This window comes from Phacochoerus africanus, chromosome 15 (genome assembly GCF_016906955.1).
Source record: "Phacochoerus africanus isolate WHEZ1 chromosome 15, ROS_Pafr_v1, whole genome shotgun sequence".
Lineage (NCBI taxonomy): Eukaryota > Metazoa > Chordata > Mammalia > Artiodactyla > Suidae > Phacochoerus > Phacochoerus africanus.
In genome coordinates, this window is record NC_062558.1 from 47,425,032 (window position 1) to 47,450,023 (window position 24,992).

General features: G+C 48.5%; 1 protein-coding gene and 1 long non-coding RNA gene across 3 annotated transcripts in view; both read right to left on the reverse strand.

Annotated features, from left to right (window-relative positions):
- Window positions 1-1,816: 1,816 nt before the first annotated feature.
- On the reverse strand, window positions 1,817-2,919 carry LOC125115756 (uncharacterized). Its single transcript, XR_007132165.1, has 2 exons — window positions 2,447-2,919; window positions 1,817-2,151 (listed from the first exon to the last, which is right to left on the reverse strand). It is a non-coding gene; the product is annotated as an uncharacterized LOC125115756 (long non-coding RNA).
- A 532-nt stretch (window positions 2,920-3,451) lies between these two features.
- Window positions 3,452-24,992, reverse strand: part of SF3A1 (splicing factor 3a subunit 1) — a 30,194-nt gene continuing 8,653 nt past the window's right edge. Inside the window, exons 3-17 of one of the 2 annotated variants that reach the window (XM_047760219.1) lie at window positions 24,542-24,749; window positions 22,883-23,140; window positions 19,040-19,114; window positions 18,349-18,499; window positions 17,809-18,002; window positions 16,836-16,953; window positions 16,390-16,575; window positions 15,584-15,705; window positions 15,236-15,481; window positions 14,497-14,704; window positions 13,888-14,042; window positions 12,651-12,752; window positions 12,465-12,536; window positions 11,586-11,708; window positions 3,452-3,736 (exon numbers count right to left, since the gene is read on the reverse strand). In XM_047760219.1, coding sequence (XP_047616175.1) covers window positions 11,607-11,708; window positions 12,465-12,536; window positions 12,651-12,752; window positions 13,888-14,042; window positions 14,497-14,704; window positions 15,236-15,481; window positions 15,584-15,705; window positions 16,390-16,575; window positions 16,836-16,953; window positions 17,809-18,002; window positions 18,349-18,499; window positions 19,040-19,114; window positions 22,883-23,140; window positions 24,542-24,749 — 2,197 coding nt within the window. In that variant the 3' untranslated portion in view covers window positions 3,452-3,736; window positions 11,586-11,606. Of the gene's footprint in view, window positions 3,737-11,156; window positions 11,709-12,464; window positions 12,537-12,650; window positions 12,753-13,887; window positions 14,043-14,496; window positions 14,705-15,235; window positions 15,482-15,583; window positions 15,706-16,389; window positions 16,576-16,835; window positions 16,954-17,808; window positions 18,003-18,348; window positions 18,500-19,039; window positions 19,115-22,882; window positions 23,141-24,541; window positions 24,750-24,992 lie in introns of those variants that run through there. The other variant, XM_047760218.1, reaches the window with a different exon arrangement.

Consider the following 24,992-nt stretch of genomic DNA (forward strand, 5'->3'; position numbering starts at 1 on the left):
CTGGGCTGCCAATCATGAGAGCGCACCTGAAAGAGCTCCTCTGGCCTTTCCGGGTTAGCAGCGACCCAGCCAGTCACCTGCAGCGCGGTGCAAGCTGAGGCCGAAGTCATCCGTTGGGAATTCCGCATCTGCCTTCCGAGCACCCCCCACCCCCGCATCCAGCTCCTCGCGAGACCCCAGGGACGTGAGTGAGGATTGCTTCACCCATTAGAGAAGCTCCGAGGAGACCCGCGGTGGTTCTGGGACTCTCCCAGCGACTCTCAGCGACTTAAAACCTAGGCCCAGCTGAAGTTCACCAGCCCCCCACCCCAACTGCTTCTGGGGCTTTAAGTTAGGGAGACTGGGAGTTCCCTGATTAAGGATCTGGCGGGTTAAGGAACTGGCGTTGTCGCTGCTGTAGCGATCCCTGGCCCAGGAAATTTTGTTTGCTGCGGCCAGACCAAAAAAAAAAAAAAAAAAAAAAATAGGGAGACCTAGTTAATAAGAATAATGACTGTTGTCTATTGAGCCACTCACTGCCCCAAGTTCTACCTACTATCTCTTGTAATTTGTATTTTTCCATCAGCCTTGAGAAAAATCACCTGTTTAAAGAGTATAATTCAATGTTTTAAGCATATTTATAAAGCTGTGCAACCATCACCATAATCTAACTTTAGAACATTTTCATCACCCCAAAAAGAAACTCCTATCCAGGAGTTTCTGTCTTGGCTCACCAATTAACAAACTCAACCAGAATCCATGAGGATTTTATCCCTGGACTCCTTCAGTGGGTTAAGGGATATCAACTCATAGAGTCATAATGATAGCTCCTCACTTAAGTACAGGTGAGCTGTGGTAAAGATTGCACACACGGCTCGAATTCTACATTGCTGTGACCTATGCTGGCAGCTGTAACTCCAAGTCAATCCCTAGCCTGGGAACTTCCATATGCCATGGGTTAGGCCCACAAAAGCATGCATGCATGCATGCATAAATAAATAAAGCAATTCCTATCCATTAGCAGTCAGTCACTCCCCATCCTTCCTCCCCCACTCCCTGGCAACTGCTAATCTGTCTCCAAAGTTTTGTTTTTTCTGGACATTTCATATAAATGAAATCATATGTATGTGGGCTTTGTGTCTGGCTTCTATCACCCCACATGTTTTCAAGAGTCATCCATGTTGTAGTATGTATCAATTCTTCATTCCTTTTCAAAGCCAAAAACTATTCCATTGTATGGACTTTTTAAATCCACTCATCTGTGGATGGACATTTTGTCTGTTTCTACTTTTAGTGATTGTGAATAGTGCTGCTATGAACACCTGGGTAGAAGTTTTTGTTTCGTTTTGTCCTTTTTTTTAGGGCCATACCTGCAGAATATTGAAGTTCCCAGGCTAGGGGTCTAATGGGAGCTGTAGCTGCTGGCCTACACTGCAGCCGCAGCAACTCGGCATCCCATCTGCAGACCAGCACCACAGCTCACCACAATGCCTGCTGATTCTTAAACCAGTGAGCGAGGCCAGGGATGGAACCCACATCCTCATGGATTCTAGTCGAGTTTGTTACCACTGCGCAACACAGGAACTCCCATTGCATGTAATCTTTTAGCAATGAGTTAGATACTAATTTTAGCCCCGTTTTACAGTTGAAGAAACTGAGGTGCAGGGAAGTCAGCTGCCTGTAGTGCAAGAACTAGCTTGTGGAAGAGCCAGGATTTGAACCTAGCTCTTACCAACAGCTTCTATTGGGAAGCATGAGCCAATTGTATCTATAAAGACTTAGCTCTCAGCAGCCTACTTTTGACCCAAGGGATTATCAACTCAGAGTCATAATGATAGCTCTTCACTTATGTCCAGTACTTTACGGCTCATAAATCACAACCATGCTGTCATCTGACTCTCCCCTGTAATCCTGTGGATGAAACAGGTCCAGAGCGTGGAAGAGCCACGCCTGAGTGGCAGAGTCTAGGACAGCCTGTTAAGGGGCCCCAAGCAGCCCCAAAAGGGGGAATCTTAGCCCTGAGTGATTTCACCAGCCGTTTCCTTGACGCCATGTGGACCAGACATTCTTGACGACTTCTCTGTGCAGTCTTGACATTCCATAGGCTTGGGGGTTTCCACAAACAGAGCAACAGCAGACACAAGTGTGGGCACAGGCTATTTTGGTCTTAAACTCGCTGTCTGGGAGTTCCCGTCGTGGCGCAGCAGTTAACGAATCCGACTGGGAACCATGAGGTTGCGGGTTCGGTCCCTGCCCTTGCTCAGTGGGTTAACAATCCGGCGTTGCCGTGAGCTATGGTGTAGGTTGCAGACGCGGCTCGGATCCTGCGTTGCTGTGGCTCTGGCGTAGGCCGGTGGCTACAGCTCCGATTCGACCCCTAGCCTGGGAACCTCCATATGCCGAGGAGCGGCCCAAGAAATAGCAACAACAACAACAAAAAAGACAAAAAGACAAAAAAAAAAAAAACCTCGCTGTCTGGAAGAACATGTCCCACCTCTCTTGCAGCCCCATAGTGGTGAGCTCTCAGTCCCAGCTCCCAGGAGGGCCGGAGTAGGCCTCAAAACGTAATGAAGGCCTATACCAGGGGAGAAAGAGGAGCCAGACACACCCAGGGCAGATGTGAAGCTCCAAGCCTGGCAAAGTATCCTGGCAAACCTCTGACTCCTTAATTCTGGTTCTAGGCTCATATCCCAAACATGTTCAGCTCTGTGAGACACATACAGTGATGTTCACTCCAGGGGCATTTGCGGTAGGGGTGGGGGGCAGGTTAGAAGCATTCAGGTGTCCTTTGGGAGACTGGCCAGATGTTGACCTCAAGTTAAGGCTGTGATGCTCCAGCTTTTAATTTTCTTACATAAGACCACCCAGGACTCAAATCTCTGCCATCACTGTGTGACCCCTTGAGCAAGTCACTTCTCTCAGCCTATTTTCTTTTTTTTTGTTGTTGTTGTTGCTATTTCTTGTTTCTTGGGCTGCTCCCACGGCATATGGAGGTTCCCAGGCTAGGGGTCCAATCGGAGCTGTAGCCACCAGCCTACGCCAGAGCCACAGCAACACGGGATCCGAGCCGCGTCTGCAACCTACACCACAGCTCACGGCAACGCCGGATCCTTAACCCACTGAGCAAGACCAGGGACCGAACCCGCAACCTCATGGTTCCTAGTCGGATTCGCTAACCACTGCGCCACGACGGGAACTCCCTCTCAGCCTATTTTCTTATCTGCAAAATGGAAATAAGGAAAAAATACTTCCTTGAGGGTTCCTGTTATGGCTCAGTGGGTTAAGGACCTGATATTGTCTCTGTGAGGATGTGGTTGGATCCCTGGCCTTGCTCAGTGGGTTAAAGATATGGCGTTGCCACAAGCTGCAGCATAGGCCAGCAGCTGCAGCTCTGATTCAACCCCTAGTCTGGGAACTTCTGTATGCCCAAGGTGCAGCCCTAAAAAGAAAAAAACAAAAACAAAAAACCACCTTGGAGTTGTTGTGAGATTTTTAAGGTGATAGTGTGTGCTAAGCATTTGGCACATGAAGATACCCAGTAAATGGCAGGAGTGGTAGCATTTGTAGTTTGCCACACACTTGCAAATTCCATTATTGTCTTGAGTGTTTCCCACCACAGCCTGGGGCTGCAGCAGGGGAGTTTTCCTAATTTAACCAGTGGCACATAGCTTGGGAGACTTTGCTTCATGGCTGTGCCCCTCAGTAATTGGATGGTCTTGTGCAAAACTGCTTAGCTTCTTGGAATCTGTTTCCTCATCTGAAAAACAGGAATGTCAATAATTACTTGGTGATTAGCATAACACTGTAAGCCAAGATACTTAGAAAGATGTTTTAGAAGAAAAATTACTTGAAGAGTCAGTGAGCAGACCCTGAAGCCTCCAGCACAACAGCAAACACTCAGTGTATAATTTTTTACTTCAAACTCCAGAGCTCTTTAACTTACTTGGTGTTATTCTAGTAACTCCTGAGGGCAGAGGTGGGATAGAAGGAAATGAGGAAGCCTCTCTGCAGGCATCTGGGCAAATAGCATATGGGAAGAAGGACAGCAAGAGCAAAGCCTGAGAAGAGGAAGCAGGCCCAGAAGACCGTGTAGTCTGACTAGAGTAAGAAAGCAGGAGTAACTGAATGAATGAAGGGTCCAAGAGAATACACTGCAGAATCACTTGGTTTGCTGGAGTACAAAATAAGAGGACTTTGGCAATGCTGTGAAACATCCTGGCAGACTGGCTGCTCTAAATGTTCTTTTGAGGATGAGATGCTTGGCCAGGGCTACAGGAAATGTGTTGAAAAACTGAAGTCTTGTCCTACTGGGGTCATTCCTAGAAATTTAGCCTGAGGCCTTCACACAAGCCCCCTTGCATTTCCCTCTCCTTTATCCACATGAGAGTAGAGCTGAGGTTCTGAAAGAAGACAGCTGGTGCCCAGAAGCCTAAGAAGAGTAAGCAAACTATGAAGCTTCTTTGCCCCTACACTGAGAATAACAATTAATCTTTTGCTAAGTGGCAGAGAATACAACTCAAATGGGTTTAACCCAAAACTGCACTTGGTTAGTTCCACAGCTTAAAAACATTCAAAGGTACATAAGCTTTAGGAGCAGTTTGATCCAGAGGTGGTCACCAAGGATTTGTTGGCCTTGTTTTCTTTTTTTCTTATTTTCCCTTTGCCCTCCTTCCTGTGTTTGCTTTACTTTCAAACTAGAGCCCCTCAAGGCAGTTGCTCCAGGCATGCTTTCTCCATCTATACATACAATGGATGACTCTTCTGATAGCTTCCGCCCAATGGTGAGGAGGCTGCATTCCTTCACTTTATAATAGGACACATGTCTATTCCTCATCTATTCACTATAGCTCAGGGACAGGAAACACTGGCTGGCTTAACTAAACTCAGCTCAAGGCAAGAGTAGTACCTTCTCTGCAATATGATAAGGAATACAAATATATCTTGTCCTGCTTTATGGATTGTTTGACTCGAGGGTAACTGGAATTATTCACATATATATATATTTTTTTCTTTCTTTCTTTTTTTTTTTTTTTTTTAGGGCCACACCCAAGGCTATGGAGGTTCCCAGCCTAGGGGTTGAATCAGAGCTGTAACCACAGCCACAGCAATGCCAAATCCAGGCCGAGTCTGCGACCTACACCACAGCTCACGGAAACACCAGATCCTTAACCCACTGAGGAAGCCAGGGATCAAACCTGTCTTCATGGGTACTAGCCACGTATCCATGAGCCACGATGGGAACTTCACACACACACATATGTTTTTTTTGTCTTTTGTCTTTTCAGGGTCGCATCCACAGCATTTGGAGGTTCCCAGGCTAGGGGTCAAATTGGAGCTGTAGCCACTGGCTAACACCACAGCCACAGCAATGCCAGATCCAAGCTGCATCTGTGACCTACACCACAGCTCATGGCAACGCCAGATCCTTAACCCAATGGGCAAGGCCAGGGATCGAACTCACATCCTCATGGTTGCTAGTGGGGTTCATTAACCACTGAGCCACGACGGGAACTCCACATATATATTTTTAAAATAAAACAATGGGAGTTCCTGTCGTGGCTCAGTGGTTAACGAATCTGACTAGGAACCATGAAGTTGCGGGTTCGATCCCCGGCCTTGCTCAGTGGGTTAAGGATCCGGTGTTGCCGTGAGCTGTGGTGTGGGTTGCAGACGCAGCTCGAATCCCGCGTTGCTGTGTCTCTGGCACAGGCCGGCAGCTACAGCTCCGACTGGACCCTTAACCTGGGAGTCTCCATATGCCACGGGAGCGGCCCAAGAATCAGCACAAAGACAAAAATAAATAAATAAATAAAATAAAATAAAACAATGGATGGCCAAAAAACACATGAAAAGATGTTCAACATCACTAATCATTAAAGAAACGCAAATCAAAACTACTATGTGGTATCACCCTATACCAGCCAGAATGGCCATCATCAAAAAGTCTACAAACAATAAATGCTGGAGAGGGTGTGGAGAAAAAGTAACCCTTTCCCACTGTTGATAGGAATGTAAATTGGTGCAAACACTGTGGAAAACAGTATGGAGATTCTCCAAAAAACTAAAAATAGAATTACCGTTTTATCTAGCAATCCCGCTTCTGGGCATGTACCCAAAGAAAACCATGACTCGAAAAGATACATGTACCCCAGTGTTCATTGCAGCACCATATACAACAGCCAAGACATGGAGACAACCTAAATGTCCATTGACAGAGGAGTAGATAATGATGGAATATTACTCAGGCATAAAAAGGAATGAAATAATGGCATTTGCAGTAACATGCATGTATCTAGAAATTGCCATGCTAAGTGAAGACAGAGACACAAACACCGTATATCACTTATATGTGGAATCTAAAAAAAGGATATAATGAACTTATTTGCAGAATAGAAGCCGACTCACAGACTTTGAGAAATTTATGGTTACCAAAGGAGACAGGTTGCTGGGGAGGGACAGGCTGGGGGTTTGGGATGGAAATGCTGTAAAACTGGGTTGTGATGATGGTTGTACAACTATAAACAATTATGTAATTAAGATCCCCCAATCAGATGGTTAATAAATTTGTTTGTTTTTGGTCTTTTTAGGGCCACACACGTGGCATATGGAAGTTCCCAGGCTAGGGGTTGAATTGGAGCTGTAGCCTCCGGTCTATACCAGAGCCGCAGGAACATGGGATCCAAGCCTCGTCTTCAACCTACAACACAGCTCATGGCTACACCGGATCCTTAACCCAGAGCAAGGCCAGATATCAAACCTGCATCCTTGTGGATACTAGTCAGATTCATTTCTGCTGAGTCACGACAGGAACTCCTATATGTTAACTTTAAGATCTTGTATGTCAGAGTTCTCTGGTGGTGCAGTGGGTAAAGAATCCAGGGTCACAGCTGTGGCTCAGGTTTGATCCCTTGCCCAGGAACTTCCACATGCCATACATGAGGCCAGAAGGAAAAAAAAAAATCTTGGAGTTCCTGTTGTGGCTCAGTGCATTAAGAACCCGACTAGTATCCACGAGGATGCAGGCCTTGATCAGTGGGTTAAGAATCCAGTGTTGGAGTTCCTGTCGTGGTGCAGTGGAAACAAATCCGACTAGGAACCATGAGGTTGCTGGTTCAATTTTTGGCCTTGCTCAGCGGGTTAAGGATCTGGCGTTGCCATGAGCTGTGGTGTAGGTCGAAGACTCGGCTCGGATCTGGCATTGCTGTGGCTGTGGTGTAGGCTGGCAGCTACAGCTCTGATTAGACCCCTAGCCTGGGAACCGCCACATGCTGAGGGTGCAGCCCTAAAAAGACAAAAAAAAAAAAAAGTAATCCAGTGTTGCTGTGAGCTGTGGCGTAGGTTACAGATGCAGTTCGGATCTGCCATGGCTGTGGCTATGACGTAGGCTGACAGCTACAGCTCCAATTCAACCCCTAGCCTGGGAATTTCCGTATGCCGCAGGCTTAAGGAGGAAAAAAAAAAAAGATCTTGCTTTTTTTCTCTTTTTCTTTTACAGCTGCATCCTTGGCATATAGATAAGTTCCCAGGCCAGGGACTGAACCCAAGGGAGAGAGAGCTGTGACCTAAGCCATACCTGTGGCAACTCCAGATCCTTAACCCACTGGGCTGGGCTGGGGATCAAACCTGCAATGCTAATGATAAGCTAGATCATTAACCCACTGTACCACAGCGGGAACTCCTCACTTCTATTTTTAAAAAGTATACTTCTAGATTGGTATATGCACACTGAGGTATATGGTACAACTGGCCACTGGGGACCTGCTGTATAGCACAGAGAACTCTACCCAGTATTCTGTGAAAATCTATGTGGTAAAAAAAAGAATCTGAGAGAATGGATGTGTGTATATGTATGACTGAGTCATTTTGTTGTACAGCAGAAATTACCACAGCCTTACAAATTAATATACTTCAATAAAACTTAAAAAAGTATACTTCTATGGAGTTCCCATTGTGGCACAGCAGAAAGGAATATGACTAGTAACCATGACGTGGGGGGGTTCGATCCCTGGCCTTGCTCAGTGGTTAAGGATCCAGCATTGCTGTGAGCTGTGGTGGAGGTCACAGATGCATCGCGGATCCCTCGTTGCTGTGGCTGTGGTGTAAGCTGGCAGCTGTAGCCTGGGAACCCCTAGCCTGGGAACCTCCGTATTCCGTTAACTGTGACCCTAAAAAGCCCACACGAAAAAAGTATACTTCTAAAAATCTTATATGCTAATTTGAGTACCCTTAAATAGGAGCTATACTGTACTTTTTTTTACCTTTTTGATTTCTGAATTATAGGGATATTACCTATAAGAATTGCTTTAATTACAGTATACCACATATTTCAATTTAAGTATCATAATATAACTTTTGTACACATTCTCTTAACACAATAAAGATGGAAAATGAGGAGTTCCTGCTGTGGTACAGTGGGTTAATGATCTGGCTTGTCTCTGTGGCATTGCTGGTTCAATCCCTGGCCCAGCAGAGTAGGTTAAGGATCTGGTGTTGCTACAGCTGTGGCTCAGATTCAATCACTGGCCAGGGAACCTCTATATGCCTCAGATGCAGCCAAAAAAAGGAAAAATAAAAACATTAAAAAATTTAAAAATAAAAAAATTAAAAAAAAAATGGGAAATGGATCTAATCATTAGTAGCCTCCTCTGGGCTACATAACAAGTGCTCATTTCAAGCAGCTGGTAGAACTGAAAGTGAAATTCCTTAATGTCTATTACTCCTCGAGTCCTCTTCCTGCAAGTTTTTAAAATTACAGTGAGTGTGACAGCACCAAGCCATGCTGTTTTCATAGCAATTCCACAACAGGGACACTTCTCCCCACTTCACAGTCTGGCATGGCAAGGTAGTGAGGACAGTGTGGTCACCAGGAATAGAAGAGCTGCTTTGGCCTTCCAGAGCCCTCACTGGCCTTGGGTATCCACCGTATCTTAAAAAATGGGCCAGATGATCCTCAGAGGAATGCAGTGAGAATCAGAAAAGCTGTGTAAGCAAGGGGCTGCCTACATACTGTAGGCTCTAAACAAGAAGTGCAGAGCACTGGGCTGCCCGCCGAGCCTGCAGCCACTGATGATCACAAGGCTGCCTGCAACTGAGTGAGCCAGGACAGATGTTCATTCAGGAACTCCGGGAAGCTAAGTTCAGACCCCAGAGGGCAGCTCAAAGGACCCATTCACTCACATCCACCCAGCAGCATTCCTGGCCTCCAGTCACAGTCTCAGTCATAGGCCTGTGGGATCTGCCGATCTGTGAAGGAGAGTGTCTGACACTTTGCTCTGAACCCCGACCCCAGAGCCAACCCCAGGAAAAAAGAAGAGTTTGGAGTGTGGGACTCCCCTAGCTCTGCTGACCCCCTTCCCTCCTAGAACAAGACCCAGGAGGTGTTCAGGGGCATTTTGGTGTTGGCCATGGAGAAGCAACAAACAGTGGGCTCATTTCAGGCACCTAAGCCTTGGAGCCTACTTCAGGAGCCCTGGTCCAAGGGAGAACTTTGAACTACAGGTGGGAAGCCAATTCCAACAGAGTGAGGAAAAACATCCCACTGACCAAATTAAAAATGTGAAGGAGCTAGCAGTTTGTAGCAAAGCCATATAACTGGCACTACAGAAGGGCCACCTGAGCCCTAGGTCTGGAGTCAGAAGCTTTTGGCTTGACGGGGGTGGGGGTGGGTGGGTGCTGAAGGAGTCATGGGGGGTGGGGATGGTGACTAGAATACTGTGACCTTGGGAATGGCCTCACTCACCCCTCTGGGCCTAAGAGATGACCTAACAGGGCAGACAAGAGGACGAAATGGAAGGACTGCGAAGAAAAGACACTGGGAACCCTCAGGGGATAAACACAATTGAGATCTTCAGAATGAAATCAACTTTTGGTTTAAAACCAGGAAATGGTTATTAATGGGCTCTCACCTTCCTCTCTGTGAACACCCACAGCAGCACTCACCTCCCTGTGATAGCACAATTCTCAAAATAACAGCCTGTCTGGCCCTTACCAGGGGACAAGGACTGTGACAAGTGTTTCACATGCATTCTCTCTCTCTTTTTTTTTTTTTTTCTTTTAGGGCCGCACCCACGGCATATGGAAGTTCCTAGGCAAGGGGTTGAACTGGAGCTACGGCTGCCGGCCTAGGCCACAGCCACAGCAATTATCTACACCACAGTTCATGGCAACTCTGGATCCCCGACCCACTAAGCGAAGCCAAGGATCGAACCCGCATCCTTATAGATACTCGTCGGATTCATTTCTGCTGTGCCACAACGGGAACTCCTCTTTTTATCTTCTTATTGTGTTAACTGTGGGCATGTCATTCAGCCTCTCTGTGCCTCAGTTTACTGAAGCATAAACCAGGAATATTTACATCAAGATTATATGAGTTTAAAATTGATGAAGTGGGAGTTCCCGTCGTGGCGCAGTAGTTAAAGAATCTGACTAGGAACCATGAGGTTGTGGGTTCGGTCCCTGCCCTTACTCAGTGGCTTGACGATCCGGCGTTGCCGTGAGCTGTGGTGTAAGTTGCAGATGCGGCTTGGATCCTGCATTGCTGTGGCTCTGGCGTGGCCGGTGGTTGCAGCTCTGATTAGACCCCTAGCCTGGGAACCTCCACATGCCGCGGGAGCGGCCCAAGCAAATGGCAAAAAGACAAAAAAAAAATTGATGAAGTGCTTAAAACAATAAGGAGTAATTGGTTACATTTTATGAAGTCCTTAAAATAGTTCATGGTCTTGGCACAAAGATGTATTATTAAAATAAACACATTTTTTAAAAAAAACCTCACCATATACCTGTGCTCACTCAGGATAAGCCACCTGCCCAAGGTCACTCATCAGGTAACGAGTGATCCCTGGCCAGCAGGAAACTGCTACCCTCTACTCTCATCTGCATGCTGCCCCTGACCCAGGATTTGCATGCCATCTATCTGTGTTCTTCTGCAGTCCTGATATGCTGAAGGCATTCTGTATCAGTCTGTTAAATATATGGGACTATGCCTTTGGAGGATCCATATGTTTTAAAAAGGCAATAAAAATATACCTAAGAAAGAATTATAGAAGACTTGATGGCAGCAAGAAATTAGTTAAAAGCCCAGCATTCCTCAGACCAGAAGAGGAGGCGCAAGGTACTGTGTCATGCTCCTAGGTCTAGACAGGGCACAGGTGGCCAGGAGACATGTCTCATGACACTGATTTCACAAGAAGGGTCCAAGAGGTTTATTAGCCGATGGTAAGACACAAAATGATCAAGGATGATGATAACAACCACAGTCTACCAGGCAAGCGCCACTCTGGCACTACGATAATATTCACAGGACATCCCTGGGTTCACATTTCTTAATGGGCTGCTTTGAGAAATGAATCCCCTCAAATCAAGACCTGAACACAAAGGGATTCCAGGGACCACTGGGGAGGAGAATGGCTGAGAAAATCCTCTCTTATTCTATCAATTGGGGGGGACGGGAGGAGAATACTCTGTAGGACAGTTTGAATTTCCAAACTTAATAAGAGGGAAACAAATGTGCAAGGCAGGGTCTCCTGAGTCTGGGACAGGGTGAGGGGAGGGGGGGAACGACGACGATGACAGGGGACACAAGAGAGGCAAAACGGCAGTGGTGGGACCTGACAGTAGGTTTCTCTCTTCTACTTCTTCCTCCCGCCTCTCTCCTTGAGGGCCAGGTGGATGACGGCACCATTGGCCATGTTGTAGTAAGCCAGCGAGTTGGAATCCTTGATGAAAATGCCCTAAAAAACAGACGGAGTGCCTCAGCCCATGGCAATCTGGCCTTGAGTACACTGAGTCACCTCATGACTCCCAACACTCTGAACTCAGCAAACACAGAGGCTTGAAGGAAGGAGGGGTGGGAAAAGGAGTGGTGTAGGGCAGCCGGGAAGGTCTCTGGTTCCTCCCAGAATGCTGTGCTTTTCCTTCCTTCCTACCAAGTCATGCTCTTTCCCTCTGTCAACACCCAAAAACTCTGGCCCTGACCAACCCCATGAAATTTTGACTCTCAAGTCATAAGACCTTCCAAGGTCAACTAGTTCGACAGCCTCATTTTACAGAGGGAAACTGACACTCAGAGTAGAGATTTGTCGAAGTCCAAAGAGGGAGAACACAGCAGTCTTGTATGACCGGTAGCATGGAGGTGAGCTAGACTATCACCTTCACGTCCGTGCACGAAGCCAGGCTGGAACTACACTGACTGGGATGGCTCCATCAGTGGGCTGGAAACCTGTCAGAGCACTTCTGAGTCAGGTCCCCAGATATGTACTCCCATCACTGAGGCACTTGGAACCTACACAAGACTAGGCTGTGACCCTGCAAGAGCCTTACCCTGTCAGGCTAATGTGCCCCAGCACTCCCAGCATCATTACTTCTAAGATGGACTTAGATGGCACACCCAGGTGTCTTCCCACACCTTTGATTCCATCAGGGACTTAGCTTCTGGGACAACAGAAGCATTAGGACCCAAGGGGCAGGACTATAGACACCCAACTCACCTCATACTGTAGCTTCTGTTTCCCTGCTGGCATGCCCGTGGCTTCATGAATCTTCACCTTGATAACAGAGACCTATGGGTCCAAGGAGAGGTTAGTCAAGCCCCTGCAAGGGCAGCTGGAGGAAGATTTCCCCCTGGCTCTTTGGTTCCCCTGCACCTGATGCCAGTTGGTGGCAGCAACCCATACCTGGTCTGTGAGTGGAAGGGTGAAGACCAGCACCTGTCCGTTAAGCTTCCATTCAGTCTTATCCTGCATGTTGGGCACTTGGACTTTGATGGACACTGGACCCTACAAGACAAGAGGTGGCCATTATACTTGTGGCCAATCAGAAACTATACTCTCCTATTCCTGGGGCAGTCTAGACAACATTACCTGTCCATCAGGGCTCCTGGACTCTGGCCTGGTTCACTACTGACATCACTTGTGACATGAACAAATCACTGCCCCATCCCCCTCTGGCCACTCCCACAGCAAGTGGAGGTTCCCAGGTCAGGGATCAAACCCAAGCCATAGCAGCGACCCAAACTACTGCAGTGACAATGCTGGACCCTAAACCTGCTGCACCACAAGAGAACCCCCATTCCTTTTCAAGAGTTGGTTTAGTTTCTTTAAAACAATCCCTACCCTGCCTCCTGGTGTGTCTGGGACTGAAGAAGTGGCAGGAAAATGCTCTACAAGCAGCAAGAAGCACCACAGGGGGAAAAAATATGAACTTCAAGTTCAAAAGGTCAGAAGACCTGGGTTCCCAACCTGGCTTCTCTGGGCCTCAATGCAACATCTGCAAAGCAGTTAATACATAACTGCTAGATGGTACTGTCTTGAGCAGAAGACAGACAAGCACCCATAAAATTTCCGGCTCTACCCTACAACCTGAGTAGATACTCAAGAAACGGAAACTACCATCAAAAAGGAAAAAGACTTAGTCAAATGTGCCAGGGGAGTGGGGCTTGGACTGTTTCTGCCTCTTTACTTAGCACCCACAGTGCCAAGGTTCCCACCTTTCATTTCTAGTACCCCAACAGGATCTCTGCAACACATGGGTCTCCTGGGGTTGGAGTTGGAGGGGAAGGCCACAAGAGAGTAAGAACTGCACCCAGGATTTCCTCCAATGTCCAGGGCCCCTTTCACACCTGAGTCCTGCTGCCTCTGCAGCTGGATCTCCTTGCTCAGCTCTAAAACAGTTCACACCAGGGGGCCACCAATGGCTATCTGCTCCTCCAACAGCTGATCCCACACCTACAGTGTGCTCAGAAGCCTTTCAAGAACTCCAATAGCTGATCTAGGCCCCAGAAGCCAAAACCACAGGAGCGGAACAGGATGGGCTAGGGAGTGTGTGTCTGGGGCAGGACTGGGAATCCCCTCAACCCAACCCCAATCTAGGCACTCCAGGCCATGCCATGGGCAGCACTACGGGATCACGGACCTTGTTTCTGCGTAGGAACTCTTCCTCAGGCATGAGACTATCTTCAGTCTTCAGTTTCTTGGAGGCAGGTTCATCTTCCATGGGAGGTGGGGGATGGACAGGTGGCATTGGGGCTGGGGCTGGGACAGGTGCCACAGGTGGTGCGGGTACAAAGGCTGCAAGGGCAGGAATAAACAGCCACATGAGTAGAGGGAAGGGGCCCAGAACTCAGGGCTGGTGAGAGGAGATTGCAAAGGTTTCACATTTCTCTCATTCAGAAAGTTCCCTTGCAGGGGAACCTGGGAAACTGTCCAGATTGGAGAGCAGGAAAGTAAAGGAGAAGCAGACTGATGGATGGAGCAGGTACCAGAAAAAACCAAGTATGGTCAGGCCTTTGTGCCTGTCTAGACGTGACCCCTCTGGGTACAAAGAACCCACTTCTGCCATATCAGCCTCTCTTCCAGGAGCTATAGACACCCAGCTCAGGGATCTCTTACATGGCCAAGTTAAGGCTCTCCATTGGGATGGACTTAGAGCTGGAACAGCTCGCACTACCATCAGCCATTGCTCTGCTCAGTATTTGGTCTAAAGTCCTGACACCGGCCTGAAAATGACACGAAAGACACTGACCTGTTGGCACAATCATGGGTGGTGGGCGGGGTGCCATAATAGGAGGGGCAGAGGGAGGCATGGGCACCACGTTGATTCTGGGCGCATGGATGATGGGTGGCATAGGGGCGATCACCGAGCCAGGGGGCAGTCGGACCACTGATGCCATTGGGGGCCGGGGCATGACAGGTACTGCAGACACAACTGTGGTACGGACAGGAGGCGGCATCTGTGGGGGAAAAGGGACCCACAGGTCACAGGAATCCAAGACTGCACACCAATTGGCCATCTGTGGCCTTTGAGGATGGGGCTGGACAGCTTCCACTTAGCGCCCTGGGACTGAAAGCACAGCTTCACATTGGGGCTGACAGGAACTATGCTGAGAGGCCCAGAGCGACACTCATTACACTTGGGACTTGATCAGCTGCTCATGGCAGACAATGCAAGTCATTAAAGAGACTGACCTCAACATAGCCCCCTGGAGCAAGGTCAGCAGTCCAAGACCTGCTAAACCTTCCAGCCCTTCTCTCACCCAAGCCTGCTTCTCACATTTGCCACTCGCATCCTTCCCTGCTCCAATCTTCCCACACAGATGGCAGCCCAGGCTGGAGGCTCCCACTTCCAATTAAATGGTTCTTCTCTCAACTTGACCCACTCAGCACTTAGGTCTGGTATAAGATAGTTATTCTTTTTAGCCAGTGGTATCTAACCCCAAATACCCAGCTCTAAAAGACCAGTCACAAGATGGCTGCTGGCTAACCGCAGGGGGCCGGGGCACCGAGGTAATGGGTGGGGCTGAGCTGGGGATGTTGGTGGCTGAAGAAGGAGGTGGTGGCTGCTGAGGGATTTCATTGGGCTTGCTGGGGCCAATCTTCTCTTTGGTATCATCTTCTGGCACCAAGCCCTTAGCCTTGTGGATGGCCTCTATCTGCTCCTGGAGGGTGATATTGGCCTGGGCAGCCTGCTGGGTCCGGGCCATGCTACCGGAGTGGCCATCCCAGGTCACCTGCATGGGAAAGCAAAGCCACAGCTTGTCAGGGCTCCTGAAACTAAGCCAAATGTGGGACTGTGATGGCAGGTAAGGCACTGAGATTCATCTGAGCTTCACCTTTTCCTCTGGCTTTTGGATCTCCTCCTCACCGATCTTCTTACCAATGGCTGTTTCCTCTACACCAAAGATGTCGGTACGCCGCTCGGCCAGCTGTTTCAAGCTACTCTCAATATCCAGACCTGGGTGTGGTCACAGAACAGAAGAAGGGGACAGAAAGGGAAATTAAACCAGGTGCCCCTCCAACAACACACAGCCTTACTGGTTTAGGGTGGAGGCTGTTCTCATGGGGCAAGGCTGTCTCTGGCTCCCAATGCAGCATGCCTATCATCTGAGCCTGGGGAAGGCTGCCCAATCAGCACTAATCATGTTAACCAGGGCCTGGCCAACCCCTTGACTTACAAAAGTCAACTGAGAAGACAGGGTCACATGAGTGACAAGTAGCTCAGTTAGGACAAAAAGCCTGGCTTTTGCCTCTGGGCATTTCCTCCCTCCCTATTGTGCTGCTTTGCAGTCAAAGGACCAACATGTCTCATTTCAAGGACCTCAGTATACTCCAGCTATCAGAACTATGACAGCCCCAAGAATGAGCACCCCTCCCAACTATAGTCAGATTTTGCTCTAGGATGTCAATGGGCACATATGATTTACATCAGATAACTACCTAGGGAGAGTCCTAGAAAATGGGTCCCTTTTACAGTTTCAGAGGCTGTACCTAACCTCAAAAACTTTTGCTGACCTTAGCTGTTATTCTTTATGTTTGATTAAAGCAAGTTGACTGCAGTTTAGAGATCTCCATGGGCCACAGTGAGTTGGGGCTGAGTCAAAGAAGAGGTGTGGACCTAGGAGGGGAACCCCCACCTCACCTGGTGCATACACCTCATCATCACTCTGCTTCTCACGGATGGAGCGATCTCGCTGCTCCAGCCAGCGGGGGTCAAGAAGCCCAATGCGCATGTGTTCCTGCATTTTGCTGGCAGGGATCTTCTCCCCAGTGATGGGGGACACAAGATATTCATCTGGAGCTGGGGCTGGAGGCAGGGGCTTGGAAGCTTAAAAGCAACAGAGACACTTGAGTAAGAACACTAGGTGGCAGACTTCATTAAGAGGGTGCCATTTCTTTTGTGCACCATCCATTCAGTGCCTCACTGTACCTGGCACTGTGCAATGTGCCAGGACACCAACAACAACTAAGTCCCATTTCCCATCATAAGGCCTATGATAGGCTATCAATGTCTTTATGACAAGCTACCTCTAGCCCTCCTGGAAATGGACACACTGAGGAACACAAGAGGAGGAAAGCAGAACCTACCTTTGGGGTCATAGTCCTTCCGGACAATGACCTGGTCTGGGGTCGGGGGCAGAGGAGGTGGCATGGGTGTCTCCGGAGGTGGTGGCACTTTCTGCCCTTCCTCTTCATCATCTGAACCCTGAAAAACAAAGCAGTGGCAAGACTTAGAGAGGGACCAAGAAGCCACCTCCCTGTAGCTGAGCCTTGGCGGCTCTCAGGGTGGCAAGGAGCCTAGGCCCCTGCCAGCCAGCATCCAGGTGCTAAGCCTCCCAGGGCAGCTGAGGCCAGCCGGCAGCTGGCCAAGCCGCTTCCTCACAGCATGAATGGGAGTGCTGGGGCAGTGGTGCTAACACTCCGCCCAGGCATTTCCAGCAGCTGGCACCAGGCAGTCCCAGGAGGCCAAGGGCATTTAACATGCTGGGGAGGGGAGCAGGGGGCAAGTCATCGCTCAATGGTAGTCGCTCAAGGAGCAATGCTGGGAGGGAGAGAAAACGTCAATTCCCACAAACACAGGGGCCTTTCTTCTCAGGCTGCACATAAATTCCTTCCGAGAGGAGAAAAGCAGCTTGGCTCTGGTGACTCTGTGCCTGCCTGGAGGGCCTGGCTCGAAGCAAATAGAGGCAGCCGAAAGGAAACACAAGCTACACTTAGAAAAGCTCTGGGAACTGCTGATCATTTGGGCGTAATCTCGAAAACATCAAAGTACGAGGTGCAGAGGGTTCCCTAACTGAGAGCTGGCCTGGGGGTGGTAGCGAGCAGGGCATCTGGGCAAAGGAGGAAGGTCATAGAATAGGGCCAGCACAGCTTTCAGATCCTTGCTGGTCAATAAATCTTTGTTGTCTGAACTGCAAAGACGGTCTGTGCTGCCGGGGCTTGGGCAGTTACCTTATTCGGGACCCACACCTCCTTTTGAGGTCCTAATTCTGGAGGAGAACACCCCATCTCTCTGGGCTCCAGGAAAAAAGTCACCCCAAAGGCCCTCCCAGGAGCATACCTCATCCATGTCTTGCACTTGGGTGTCCTGGTCCAGCTGGGAAGGAGGCTCCTCCGCCTTATCCTGTTTCTCGTCCTCATCATCAGACTCAACCTCCATCTCAACTTCCTCACTCTCCCCAAACTTCTCATAGCGCTCCTGAATGAGGATTCGGGCCCCCAGCTCCTCTGGGGTGGTGGGGGGAGGGAAGTTCCCTGGCAGAGAGTAAGCCAGAGTCAAGGGGAGGCCTCTACAGACCCTTTTCAAAGGCCCAACTATCTGCCCTCTCCACGTTGTCAGCTCTCCAAGGGCTGGAGCTGTCTGACTTCTCTCCTATCTCCAACCCAGGGTCTGGCACAACAAGTATTTGTTGAATTGGGTTTAGCTGGGGCAATGCGGTAGGACTGAAGTCTTCTGGAACCAGAGATGAAACAAATACAGATAAAACCCTCTGAGGGATTCTTCTGCTCCCTGGAGACAACTGGATGAGATTTCCCAGGATGGCTCCAAGCTCTTGGTCCCCCAACTGGAGTCACAGACCTACCTTCCTCAGAGACCTACCTTGCTCATTGGGTTGGAAGTCCACCGTTTCTACCACCACAAAATCATGCCAGTCAATTTGAGCATAGGCTACCCGCTCCTTCTCCTTCTCCTCCTCTTCCTTCTTTCTCTCACGCTCCTGAAACTTGGCCCACTCCACTCGGTAACACACCTGAAGAGATGGGAACCAACATCGTGCTGAGTTGACTCAAGATCATCTCCAGGGCCTTCACCAAGGCCAGCATCTCCCTCAAACAGGAGGCTGTCAAAGTTTTCTGCTTGACTTGGCCAATGGCTAGCAAACTCCCTCCCAGAAAGTCTGTGTGACGACCAAATGCCCACAAAAGCAGCAGCAGTCAGAAAGCCTGCAAAGCAGAAGCCTTCAAGCAGCCACCTAGAACAGCCAGTACCAATATGCCTTCTCTTGACTCTGAAAACCTGAGGCTTAAAAGGCAGTGGTCACCAGAGAACCCATTCAAAAGCTGGCTTCTAGCAAGGGAAGGAAAGAGGAGACCTAGTGAAGTAGAGAACAAAGCAGAAAGTTGGGTAGCAGAGAATGCAGGTTTCTTTGCCCTTTGTGGCCTCAAGGTGTTTCTTCTCACCACTGCTGTGCCTAGAGCACAAGGTACTGATTTGGAGACTTCCAAACACACAAGAACCCACACAATGTAACTTGTACCATGAGTAGCTGGTTATTAAAAATTCAGTTTACCTGGTCCAAAACTTCCCGGGGGTTCTCTGCCTCTTTCTTGAGCTTAGTAAATAAGCCTTTGGGTGGAATCAAGATCTGTAACACAGCAGAGTTAAATCAACTGTCAGTGCAGCACAACATGGGACAAACAAGTGGCCTTCTTGGGCCTGTAGAAAGGCATAGGAGAAAGGTGAGCGTGGGATTCTGGGACCCAATCCCAGTTCTACTTGGCTGTGTGACTTTGGACAAGTTATTTAACCTCTGTTGCTCAGTTTCCTTCTACAAAATGGTGACACCACCAATTAAAGTTGGCATCAACCACTTAAAAGTTTGCAAAGATTAGCAGGAGAGTAGGCAAAACCACTACCAGATCACCCAGCACACAGTTAGCATGCAACAGCTGCTCTCAGGGGGAGGCTCTGCCCTTGCCCTTTTGCACATGCCACCAGGCCCTCTCCATGACTTTACTGAAGACTGCAGCCCACCACCCTAGACTTCCATCCCCTGCTTTCTCTTTAGCACTTTTTTTTTTTTTTGGGTCTGTCTTTTTGCCTTTTCTAGGACTGCTCCCGCAGCATATGGAGATTCCCAGGCTAGGAGTCGAATCGGAGCTGTAGCCACTGGCCTACACCACAGCCACAGCCACAAGGGATCTGAGCCACATCTGTGACCTACACCACAGCTCACGGCAATGCCAGATCCCTAACCCACTGAGCAAGGCCAGGGATCAAGCCCGAAACCTCATGGTTCCTAGTCGGATTCGTTAACCACTGCGCCACAATGAGAACTCCCTTTAGCATTTTTTCCATAGTATTTATCATCACCTGACATACACTGACATTGCACTTGTGTGCTGCCCCCTCGCTAGACCAGTCTCCACAAAGACAGGGATTTCTCTGTATTCAGTTTACTATTATATATCCAGCACCTGGAATAGTATCTGACACTCAAAAGTACATTTGCTGGGAGAACAAACGCTGGCTTTGTTCAAAACACCCAGTCTTGGAGTTCCCGTTGTGGCTCAGTTGTAAATGAACCCTACTAGTATCCATAGGACTCAGGTTTGATCCCTGGCCTTGCTCAGTGGGTGAAGGATCCAGCGTTGCATGAGCTGTGGTGTAGGTCGCAGACGTGGCTTGGATCCTGAGTTGCTGTGGCTGTGGTGTAGGCTGGTAGCTGCAGCTCTAATTGGACCTCTAGCCTGGGAACCTCCATATGCCGCAGGTGTGGCCCTAAAAAGAAAAAAAAAGAAAAAAGAAGAAGACGACAAAACAGCCGGTCTTTCTAATTGTCCCAACAGTTTCTACTGTCACTGGCAAGGCAGTTCAGCCCCACTCCATCCATACTCCCCGTCCCTCCTTCCCAGGAATCTATTTGCTCCTAGAGTTCCCAGAGCTAGAGACAGACACCACTGCCCTCAGATTAGAGTACAATATGTCAATACCTAAGTTCTTAAGGGAAAAGGAACAGGAAAATTAACAGAGTAAAAAATGAATCTGGGGATCTTTAACTGCAGAAACAGTCCATGGAAGGAAATTAACCCAGTGCTCACTTAAAATTGATATTGTGTAATTACAATAACCCTTAGGCCTTATGCTTTGAATGATTATTATTTTAGGTACTCTTCTATCCTTTGGACTTGGTCATTTTCTAAACACAAACATTTTTATAATTCTTTCTAGTTATATACCTAGAATAAATGAAGTTAGAGGAATTCATTAAATAACCTTTGAAGTCACATCTTTAACATATTGTTTCTAGATATCAAAAACAGATATGGCAGACCATGCCACTAAAAAGGGAAGACAACCTCCACTACGTGTGAAACAAGAAAAACATGCCAGAGTTCCCGTTGTGGCGCAGTGGTTAACGAATCCGACTAGGAACCATGAGGTTTCAGGTTTGGTCCCTGCCCTTGCTCAGTGGGTTGACAATCCGGCGTTGCCGTGAGCTGTGGTGTAGGTCGCAGACACGGCTCAGATCCCATGTTGCTGTGGCTCTGGTGTAGGCCGGTGGCTACAGCTCCGATTCGACCCCGAGCCTGGGAACCTCCATATGCCGCGGGAATGGCCCAAGAAGTAGCTAAAAAAAGACAAAAAAAAAGAAAAAGAAAAATATGCCACAGGCAAATCTGTACCAGTGTACTTTGCTATAAATTAGTGATCTATTTTAAATACCAGTATTGACTTGTCTGGATTCTTCATTACAACAATGTATCATGAAAATTAAGATGTCAGGGTCCAGAATAAAAATGCCAGAGCTCAAGTCCTTGGCTCTGCAAACTGCCTAGAGCTTTGTGACCCTGGCCCAGTTAACTTCTCTGTGCCTTGGTTTCCTCTTTCATAAAATGAATATAAAATAACATTGGCTACCTTATAAGTTACCAGGGATTAAATGAGAAAATACGACATACATAAGTACTTAATAGCGGCTATACTTAACTTTGTTGGAGTTCCTGTCGTGGCGCAGCAGAAACGAATCTGACTAGGAACCATGAGGTTGTGGTTTTGATCCCTGGCCTCGCTCAGTGGGTTAAGGATCTGGCGTTGCTATGAGCTGAGGTGTAGGTCACAGATGCGGCTTGGATCTGACGTTGCCATGGCCGTGGCATAGGCCGGCAGCAACAGCTTCAATTAGACCCCTAGCCTGGGAGCCTCCATATGCTGCGGGTGTGGCCCTGAAAGGACAAGACAGAAAAAAAAAAAAAAAATCCCCAACCAACCAACCAACCAAAAAAGCCTTTGTTAAATTGTTTCCCAATGCCTATTTAAATGACACTTCTAGGGAATACCCATTTCGGCCCTGTAGTAACAAACCCTAGTATCCATGAGGACATGGGTCTCATCCCTGGCCTTGCTCACTGGGTTAAGGATCCATCATTGCCATGAGCTGTGGTGTAGGTTGCAGACACGGCTTGGATCTGGTATTGCTGTCGCTGTAGCACAGGCTAGCAGCTACAGCTCCTTTTTAACCCCTAGCCTGGGAACTTCCATATGCTGCAGGTGAAGCCCTTTAAAAAAAAAAAAAAAAAGGGAAATGATATTTCTTACTCAAGGTACTTCCTAAGGTGAAAAACTGCCTAAGTTTTAGAGTCAAATGTTGGTTAAATCTCAGAGCAACTACTTACTAGCTGAGAGACCACAAGTAAGAACTTCACCTCTCTGAGATTGTCTCTTTTTTTTTTGTCTTTTTGTCTTTTTTGTTGTTGTTGTTGTTGTTGCTGCTATTTCTTGGGCCGCTCCCGCGGCATATGGAGGTTCCCAGGCTAGGGGTTGAATCGGAGCTGTAGCCACCGGCCTACGCCAGAGCCACAGCAACGCGGGATCCGAGCTGCGTCTGCAACCTACACCACAGCTCACGGCAACGCCGGATGGTTAACCCACTGAGCAAGGGCAGGGACCGAACCCACAACCTCATGGTTCCTAGTCGGATTCGTTAACCACTGCGTCACGACGGGAACTCCTCTATTTTTGAAATAAGAAGGAAACCACTAACCTCATGGGTTCTTGTGATGATTAAATTAGGTACTAACAGGAAGCAATTATTAAGGCCCTCCTTCTCAGGATCTGTTCAGGACAACTGAAAATTTAAAAGTATTTAAAAGCGGCCAGCACACTTGGCCCTGTCACACAGCAGGCACTCACCTAATGGCAGTTACCAGTCATTTATTTCCTTTCTCTTTAGAAATAGCAGTTGTGTTGCATTTAGTAGGAAAACTGAATAGAAATCAATATTTTACACTGAACTGAGATTTTACACATCTGCCTGGAGCCCCACCCTTGCAGAGAGTGAGAAGACTGCATGCTAGTGGTAGGGCGCCTTCCCTCCCTGGGCCCAGCACCCAATCCCACCACACCCAGGCACCTTGGTATACTGTTCCACCAGCTTCGTGAAGTAGTTGAAAAGGCTGTGTTGGGGACGAAGGAAGTCAAACTGATAGTTGCGTTGCTCTTTCTGCATCAGTTGGGTCAGAAACTGGCGCCCATTTCTGGCCACAAACTGAGCCGTCAGCTTCACCACGTCCAGGTCGAACGCCGAGATGGAGGGAGGGTCTGCGATGAACTCGAATTCAGGAGGGGGTTCTTTGGGCACGATGGTTTCTTGGATCACCTGGGCTTGGACCTAAGATCCAAGAAGAATGTGAGGCAAGAGGCACAGGAGTAGACTACTGTGGAGGGGGTGGGAACACACCCTGGCAGGATGGCAGTCCTCTATGCTTCTGCTAATTACACTCATACCACTGGCACATGGTCTGAGAAAAACCTAACTCACAAGAGCACCAATTTCTTGGCCAACTGTAGCCTCAATTCTCTGAATGGCTTTTTGAATGAGGACCCTGCCCCTCTGTACCTCTGATGTGCCCTGAAACTGAGGACCAAAACTGGGTGGCAGATGATCAATAGGAACACAGCTTATTACATCCCACCCAACAGGGATGGAGGATGCAGAAGACCCTACCAATCAGAAGACTTCCACATTTGTTACCTCATCTGGCCTCCACGCGAACCACAAGGTAGACATGACAATACCATAAATTCTTTTCTTTCCCTCCCGCTTTTTAGGGGCACACCCGTGTCATATGGCGATTCCCAGACTAGGGGTCAAATCAGAGCTGCAGCTGCTGGCCTACATCACAGCCACAGCAACATCAGATCTAAGCCGCATCTGGGACGGACACCACAGCTCATGGCAACCACAGATCTCCGATCCACTGAGTGAAGCCAGGGATCAAACCCGCATCCTAATGGATACTAGTTGGATTTGTTTTCACTGCACCACAATGGGACTCCCATAAATTCTTTTTATAGGTGAGGAAACTGAGGTCATCTGAGGCCCAAGGAGTAGTAAATTGCAACACAAAGTCTCCGAACCTACTTCAACCTCTTCACTGTAAAACAAGGGGCAGCCCTTGCCATGATTCAATAATGCAGCAAAGAGAAAGGACACATTGTGCCTCCAGGTCCACACAGGTGGCAAAATGTATGGGCTCTTCCTTTCCTCACTGACAGCCCTAATCTTTCCTAGCGCTAAGGGGTTATTAAGGCAGGCCAGACAGAGAGGTCCTGGAAAGATGAGTGAGAAAAGAGGGATAGCACAAGATGTCCACAAGCCACACTGCAGCACTACCTTCACAGGACGATTAAGGCAAAAAGTAGAGGCTGAGAGCATGGACTTAAAGCGTCCTGACACTGTGGCCTTGGGTAAACTGCACTTCCCTGATCCTCAGATTCATCTGTAAAATGTCACTTTGCTGGCCTCCTCATGCAGCCTCGGTGAGGCACCAATAAGCCAAGGTTCCCAAAGCACTGAGCACAGAGCTTGACACACAGCATTCTGCAAATGCCAACTATCAGCAAGACTCTGCTGCCTGAGCCTCAGTGTCTGCCTCTGTGAGATTGGGATTAAAGACCTCACTTCTCTCCCTGGGCAGGCTGAGGTTTGAATACCAGAGTTCATTATCTTTCCCTCCCTGTCCTGGCCTCCCTCAGCCCTGGAGAAGTGAGGGAACGGGTTGGCTCCAACCTTCTGGGGCAGCTGCTGCTGGGTGGCTTGCTGTTGCTGCTGCATGACCTTGGGGATGGCAGCCGAGGGTTCCTGAGCCTTCCCCTCCTTGAACTCGCTGACTTTGTGGCGGTAGTAGGCATGGTAAGGATCGTTGGGGTTCAGGAAGTTGAACTTGGGGTTGTTGATCTCGTTCTGTCGTATCCTAGCTTCAAATTCAGGTCCATTTCTAGAAAAAGGAAAAAAGAATACATGTAAAGAAGCTTAAATACCACAACTCTTGCAACTGCTTAGACCCATTCAAACCCATTCCTGCCACCACCCATCACTCAAACTAGCCTGTCCCTCGACAGAGCAGAAGTCCTCTTTGAGACTCCTGGTGTCAGCAGCCATTGTCACCTGCCTCCTTTGGCCTGCCCAGGCCTCTTCTACCATAGGGTCTCCAGATCTCCATCATTCCCGAAGCTCCTGT